The 7,848-nt window shown below is 42.4% G+C and overlaps 1 protein-coding gene across 1 annotated transcript; it reads left to right on the top strand.

The window, feature by feature from the left end:
- The first annotated feature begins 2,478 nt into the window (after positions 1-2,478).
- Positions 2,479-4,671, top strand: LOC146606978 (uncharacterized). The gene is made up of 6 exons (XM_085349122.1): positions 2,479-2,514; positions 2,636-2,707; positions 2,807-2,925; positions 3,009-3,069; positions 3,160-3,254; positions 3,690-4,671. The coding sequence occupies exons 1-6, from the start codon at positions 2,479-2,481 to the stop codon at positions 4,669-4,671; spliced, it is 1,365 nt and encodes a 454-aa protein (XP_085205248.1).
- Positions 4,672-7,848: the final 3,177 nt, after the last annotated feature.

The following is a 7,848-nucleotide window of genomic DNA, read 5'->3' as shown; positions in this document are numbered from 1 at the left end:
GAGAGAGAGCTCAGTTGTCCTTGCTCTAGCATCAAGAGTCAGTGACTGGCTGTTCACTGCAGGCTCAGCAGTCCAATGGCCGATCAGCAACAAAACAAATAAAAAAATAAGACACGTTCTTGATTATGACAACAAACCACATCCAAAAAAATATGACAGCAACACTTTAAGTTTTGTGTGCATTCATCATGTGCAACTCTGCAGAAAGTCTCATGTCAAGGATGTGTGGACAGGGGGGCTATTAAAAAGTTCCAGTATACAGAATAGAAAACCATCAAATGAATGAAATAAAATCTGTTGTCACAGTGGTTTTTGAAGGAACAATTACTTCACAGATGGACAGCCTCATTATATTTTAGTTAAACCTGATGATACACACTTCACATCACCCTAGTTACATGTTTTTATTTGCCATGTGTATGTTATCCAAGGGAGGGAAAAAATGAAAAAGAAAACTTTTGATGTGTCCAGACATTTCTTCACATCAGCTGCCAGCAACCAGTTTCAGCATGTACAACTGTTGCAGTAAGTGTGCTCATGCAGACCAACTATGCTGGTCCACTGTTCTTAATGGTGCTGCATGTTGAGAAAGAAGTGAAACAAATGTTTTGTTTAACAAGTCCACTAGTGTTAGAATAACTTGGCATTTCCAATCTGTTTCTGCTGTAGTTCAATGAAAGGTTTCAGTTACTTAAGTTTGAGAAAAACCAAAAAAAACGTTGGTCAGCTTCCCTCAGGGTCACTCCACGGTTGATGACATGGTCCACTATTGTAGCTCTGATGTCATCAGCAATTCTATTTCTTACTCTTCTTACCCGTCCTCTCCCCCCTCCTCCTCCTCCTCTTGCTCCTCCTTGTCCTTGTCGTCCTCTTCATCCTACTTCTTCACCTCCACGTCCTCTTCCTCGGCCTCCTCTCACTCTTCCTGCTCCCTCCATTGTACTCCACACACAGAGCTTACCTGTATCATAGTGCTTAGGCTGATTGCAAAGTGAACTAATTATCTAAAAAAGCTTTCACATGTGGCAGTGTGCCAGACAGTTGACAAAATAGTGTAAATAATGGCCATAAATGTGTATAGTTTTGCTAGGAGTGCGTTGATCATTTGGAAATTGAGTGCAAAGCAGTGAGTTGTGTTTACAGTTCTGCAAAAAGAGTGCTGTGCAGTGGATTGTAGCTACAGGTTTGCAAAGTGTGTGTTACAAAATGGCAAACTGAGTGCAAAGCAGTGTTTGTGCTTTTAGTTTTGCACACTCAGTGAGTGGTTTTGCTATAAGTATCAATAGTTTTAGGAATTGTGCTGTAAGAATCACAGTTAGGGTTTAAGCATTCAGAAAAACCTGTAATAAACGCACACGCATGCGTCTTCAGCATTACTGGGTTTCTGCAGCTCCTGGTTTCCTGTTTAATACATTCACACAAGCAATCAAACGCTATGAATCGTTCCACAATGTTTGCAGTCACTTTTCTTATCCCTCCTGACTCAAGAGCATAAAGCGATCTACGTTAGCTCTGGGAATTCTGACGGTCGTTCAGTAAATCTTTGTTTAATCTCTTTATTTGCTTTTTGGAGAAGTGAAGGTACAAAAACCTCGTCAATCAAATTTGCTTCGGTGGACAGAAAACAGCCGTTGTAGACTGTTTGGGGTTACCTTTTATAAGTATTGAATTTTCAAAAGTGAAGTCAGTTCTTCTGACCAGGTTCAGACCAGGATGAACACAAGTATGATACTGGACCCACTAGAGAACTGGTCCCAGTTGTGGGTTCACCTCCTCCTGCTGAACTCATAGGACAGACTCTAATGTAGCATCACGTTCATCGGTCACTCCTGACCTCCTGTGAAGCATGACGGATGTGTAATTAATGACTTCATTATTTGGGGCATTATTGCTCTAAAAATCATATTAATAGTATTATTATTATTGTGATTTAGGCTGCACTGATAACGCAGAGGTCTCTTCTTCCTCTGGGCTGTTTAAAGGGCCAGTTTGTCCAAAGCTGTGTATATACCAGCTGCTGTCAGGCTTCAGATGTCTGCATTAGTCCACAGTCCACTGTTTGTAAGCCATTGCTTTACTGCAAAAGTTCCCATCTACTGTAAAGAAATGGAGATAAGCAGGCACATAATATGAAAAGGCATGCTGTAGCTGACTTTGTCTTTTCTGATCCATCGGTTTGTGTGGCTCTTTCCACAGGAGGGACCTAACCCACACTTTATTTACTTATATGATAAGTTTAGTGGAGTGTAGTGCAAAATACACAGTGTTTACTTTTAATTTAACAACATGAAGCTGCATCAAGTTTCCATGGTGACTGCTCAAGAAATTCTGCATTCATAAATAAACATCAGACTGTCAAAAGAGCTCATCTGTGCGAGACCACCGAGCTGAGAGCATTTTCAGGTCCAGATCCCCCGTACGCCATCGTTGGAGAACAGTTGACGTTTTTCTTCCTGACTTTGATTTGAACACGTTTAAATGGAAAAGAGTCAAGGAATCTATAAGCCTATCAGGGTATGTGACGCTTTTGCTTTTACTGCATTTCAGTAATTTGAAGAATTTGATGTCGTTTTAAAAGTTGACAAACTGAGAATCATTTTAAGTAACAATGACTAAATTGCTATTTCTTTGACAGGTGTTGTTCAACACACCGATTTATGAAACAGCTGTAAAGATCTGCTGGTATCTTCCGGGCTACAAGGCTCAGGTTAGACCCAGATTCATGCAAACCAAAGCTGACAGAAAATATCAGGTCATTTCTGAGGACCTGAGAGTGGTGGTGATTAAATGTCTCCTTTACTTTTAGGTTGCGATAATGACGGAGTTTCTCAGACTTCAGCAGGAAGATCTAATTCCACCGAACCTCACTGCTGAAGATCTGAGAGATCTTTTGGTGGAGAAGAGCAGGGAGACGCTCAGAGAGCAGTGAGTTACTGTCACACCTGAAAGTCTGTTTGTGATGACGTGTAAGTGCTGAGAGAAAACCTCTGCTTTGCTTTCTTTTGAAGGCTGTGGGAGTTTGAGTTAGAGGATTTTGACGAAGAGGAAGCCAAACCTCTTCTAAGGCTGGTAAGACGAGAAAACCCACAAGACTTTTTTTTCATTACGTGCACATAACCTTTACACATAAGCGCACTGTAAATGTGTTTTCTGTTTCAGGTGTGGGCGGTGAACGTCAGCAATAAAATGAGGGACGTTGAATTTGAAGCCAGGTTGCTTCTTCAGTTCCCAGAGGCCGTACCTCCTAAATTTCAGTGAGTCACATGTAACATACAGTTATTAACCCTGTAAGACCCAACCCATCAAAAAACAGCCAGAAAATTCGGATTCTTTGGAACTGAGATGTTTATCAACCCTTTAAACAAAAGCCACACATGAGTTCTTTGCTATGTCATGTTGTGTATGATTTACTTTTATTGTGTATTTATTTTTTGTATCACATTTGATACATTGGGTGTTTTTGGCAACTTTTTGTTAACGACAATGTTAACTTTAGACTAAAAAAGAGTTTTGTCCACAACATTTAGAAATTATAGCAAGTATTGATCATGTTGATGAGATCGAGGTCTCAGAAACTCATGTATGCTACAAAGGTGGTTACAGGGTTAACAGTCCAGCTACAGTGTTTCAATATTTAAATGATGCTTTGAATATGTTTAACAGATAACTCTTATCATGTTTTTCTACAGAGCACCTAAACTCCTCAGCGCGGTGAAGGATTACGTTGAAATCCTGAAAAAGAAGCAGCAGGAACAGCCTAACAGCAAACTGCTCACCGCGCAGGAGGTAGTGGTCGAGGTAGTTCCCCGCGTTCTCCAGGGCTTCTGGGAGCTTCCTCCTCGTCCCCTCCTAAACATGGCCTCCCAGAGTCTAAGTATCCTCTCCACCAGTGTCACCAAGGCCACTTTAGATCGTGTCTCCAAGAGCCTCACGGCGATGGAAACACAGGCCATCTTCACCCGCTCTATCCGAGACGATCTGGTTGACAGCATCCTGACGGAGATTAGACAGAAATTTCCTGAAGAAATTCTGTCTATCCAAGTTGCAAACTTTGCACCCCTGTTGCTGAAGACCATTGCTGATGTAGCAAGGATCCGGATATGTGAAATCTTTGAGCCCCCTTCAAGTCCTGATGTGAAGAGCACAAATGGTGAGCGCTCCTCTGACGGCCTTTCAGTGGCAAATGTTCCACCAGCCGAAGAAGCTCTGTCAGAAAGTGTTGCAGAGCCCGACGTTCCCTGTGAGGAACTTCTTTCTGAAAGGGCATCCAGTCTGAGTACTCGAGACCTTACGATCGAAGGAGCTCTGTCAGAAAGTGTTGCAGAGCCCGACGCTCCCTGTGAGGAACTTCTTTCTGAAAGGGCATCCAGTCTGAGTACTCGAGACCTTACGATCGAAGGAGCTCTGTCAGAAAGTGTTGCAGAGCCCGACGCTCCCTGTGAGGAACCCTATGGCGAGTCCAAATCCTGTGTTGAAGGTGAAGATCATATGATCAACGGATCTTGTTCTGAAATTGGGCCGGTTCCTGATGTTCCCTTTGAGGAACCTTTTCCAGAACCTGAAGCCAGCATGAAGTCCGAAGACCGTCAGAGCAAGAAGAAGAAAAAGGGCTTCTTCAAAAGACTGAGAAGTCTGTTCTGCTGCTGTTGCAGACCAAAAGTCACCGACTGACACTGAAGCTGTGACCCAGTGTTGGTGTTGCAGTAACTCTAAATATGTAAATATGTTCCTTAATGATTGTTCTTCATGTTTTTGGGGGTTTCTTTAGTTTTCAGTGGGCTGGGTGTTTTTTCTCCTCCGTGTTCTTTACTTGATTCTTGTTCATAGTTCCTGATTTGTTTTCCTAGTTCTTGTTTCTTAGTTTGTAGTTTCTTGAGTCCACCTGAGTTTCCAGCAATAAAAGCTGCCGATTCAAGTTTCATTCCACGTAAGAGTCCTGTGTTTGGGTCCTACTACCTGCCTGTCACAGCACACCATGACAGAAACTTTATAAACTCATTCATATTTCTACACGAGTCTCCAGCTATGTTAAAGATTTTTTTTCTTTCAAACATTTGTAAGAATCTCTTATGGTTCTCAAAATACTTCCACAAGTCCAGTAAGTGTAGTGCAGTAACATATTGATGGTATTATTTTTAATAATTATTTATTATTTTTAATGCACTTTGAACTGAAACTGGTATATAAAATGTACTTCCTGTAGAAAATGCAGTGTGAATGCTAATAGCTGAATAGCTTGAGTTGAATTTTTATAATTGCTGAAATCTTTGGTGAAAAACATGTTACAGTTTTTGCCCGTTGCTTGAACACATTTTGCAAAACGTCGCTCATTGTGCCAAAACTCTAAACACAAGTAAACATGACACATCAAAATATACCATTCACATCTGTGCCAAACTGAAACTCTGCTGTCAAAACCTAACATTCCTCTGTCAAAATGTAACTCTGTTGACAAAATGACACATACTTGCATCACATGCAGATCAGATCAGGGGGACACACTAGTCTACTTCATATAAAACACTGCAGTCTTTCATTGTCATTGTTTATTCTGAAGGCACATTTTCAGAAGACACAAACAACCAAAAAAAGCAAATAGGCCTACTCAATATTGTCCACTGCAGCACCATCAATTCAGATAAAGCAAAACACAAACATAATACAGTAATAGAAAAAACACTATACTGTACACACAAAAAATCATGACAATTGTGCATACGTGGGCTCATGGATCCCGCCGTCTGTTGGGGTCTGGCCACAGGACCTCATCGACATCGCAAGCAGTGTCTTCTCCCGCTGGGCACCGGGGAAAATATCCTCTTGCATGTCGAAACCATCCATGGATTGCTGTCACCTGAATGTAAATAGAAATACAGTGGGGCAAAAAAGTATTTAGTCAGCCACCGATTGTGCAAGTTCCCCCACCTAAAATGATGACAGAGGTCAGTAATTTGCACCAGAGGTACACTTCAACTGTGAGAGACAGAATGTGAAAAAAAAATCCATGAATCCACATGGTAGGATTTGTAAAGAATTTATTCGTAAATCAGGGTGGAAAATAAGTATTTGGTCAATAACAAAAATACAACTCAATACTTTGTAACATAACCTTTGTTGGCAATAACAGAGGTCAAACGTTTACTATAGGTCTTTACCAGGTTTGCACACACAGTAGCTGGTATTTTGGCCCATTCCTCCATGCAGATCTTCTCGAGAGCAGTGATGTTTTGGGGCTATCGCCGAGCAACACGGACTTTCAACTCCCGCCACAGATTTTCTATGGGGTTGAGGTCTGGAGACTGGCTAGGCCACTCCAGGACTTTCAAATGCTTCTTACAGAGCCACTCCTTTGTTGCCCGGGCGGTGTGTTTTGGATCATTGTCATGTTGGAAGACCCAGCCTCGTTTCATCTTCAAAGTTCTCACTGATGGAAGGAGGTTTTGGCTCAAAATCTGACGATACATGGCCCCATTCATTCTGTCCTTAACACGGATCAGTCGTCCTGTCCCCTTGGCAGAAAAACAGCCCCATAGCATGATGTTTCTACCCCCATGCTTCACAGTAGGTATGGTGTTCTTGGGATGAGACTCAGTATTCTTCGTCCTCCAAACACGACGAGTTGAGTTTATATGAAAAAGTTCTACTTTGGTTTCATCTGACCACATGACATTCTCCCAATCCTCTGCTGTATCATCCATGTGCTCTCTGGCAAACTTCAGACGGGCCTGGACATGCACTGGCTTCAGCAGTGGAACACGTCTGGCACTGCGGGATTTGATTCCCTGCCGTTGTAGTGTGTTACTGATGGTGACCTTTGTTACTTTGGTCCCAGCTCTCTGCAGGTCATTCACCAGGTCCCCCCGTGTGGTTCTGGGATCTTTGCTCACCGTTCTCATGATCATTTTGACCCCACGGGATGAGATCTTGCGTGGAGCCCCAGATCGAGGGAGATTATCAGTGGTCTTGTATGTCTTCCATTTTCTGATGATTGCTCCCACAGTTGATTTTTTCCACACCAAGCTGCTTGCCTATTGTAGATTCACTCTTCCCAGTCTGGTGCAGGTCTACAATACTTTTCCTGGTGTCCTTCGAAAGCTCTTTGGTCTTGGCCATGGCGGAGTTTGGAGTCTAACTGTTTGAGGCTGTGGACAGGTGTCTTTTATACAGATGATGAGTTCAAACAGGTGCCATTCATACAGGTAACGAGTGGGGGACAGAAAAGCGTCTTACAGAAGACGTTACAGGTCTGTGAGAGCCAGAGATTTTCCATGTTTGAGGTGACCAAATACTTATTTTCCACCCTGATTTACGAATAAATTATTTACAAATACCACCATGTGAATTCATGGATTTTTTTTCACATTCTGTCTCTCACAGTTGAAGTGTACCTCTGGTGCAAATTACTGACCTCTGTCATCATTTTAAGTGGGGGAACTTGCACAATCGGTGGCTGACTAAATACTTTTTTGCCCCACTGTATATGTGGTGGCCCCTAGAGACAAAACACGTACAAACTCCAAAGCACATTTCTAGCTTGAACTGAACTTCCAAAACAGAGCTACCTAGAACAGCGGTCCCCAACCCCCGGGCCTCGGACTGGTACCGGTCCGTGAGTCGTTTGGTACCGGGCCGCGAGAGTTGAGGCTCAGGTGTGAAATGTCTGGTTTTCAGGGTTTTTATCGCTTTTCAGCGTTATTTTGTTATCGTTTTTATCATTAACTCGGTTTTCCTGGGTCTTTTCACGTGTGTTATGAATAAATCTTCTTTTTCGGTACCGGTACTAGTTTTATTTTGTTGTATTTATCCGCGACACCTTAAAGGCCGGTCCGTGAAAATATTGTCGGGCAT

Source organism: Diplotaxodon limnothrissa, unplaced genomic scaffold (genome assembly GCF_057381915.1).
Source record: "Diplotaxodon limnothrissa isolate DT_005_m unplaced genomic scaffold, D_limnothrissa_male_GT1.1 unmapped_scaffold_1, whole genome shotgun sequence".
Classification (NCBI taxonomy): Eukaryota; Metazoa; Chordata; class Actinopteri; order Cichliformes; family Cichlidae; genus Diplotaxodon; species Diplotaxodon limnothrissa.
Note: the sequence above shows the minus strand (reverse complement) of the source record. Positions and strands in the feature narration are given on the sequence as shown.

Bases quoted from the DNA above. Each gene is read 5' to 3' on its own strand.
- LOC146606978 (XM_085349122.1), top strand. From the start codon at position 2,479: ATGGAAAAGAGTCAAGGAATCTATAAGCCTATCAGG. The intron at 3,070-3,159 runs GTAAGACGAGAA...TTTCTGTTTCAG, and splicing joins CCAAACCTCTTCTAAGGCTG to GTGTGGGCGGTGAACGTCAG. The intron at 3,255-3,689 runs GTGAGTCACATG...GTTTTTCTACAG, and splicing joins GCCGTACCTCCTAAATTTCA to AGCACCTAAACTCCTCAGCG.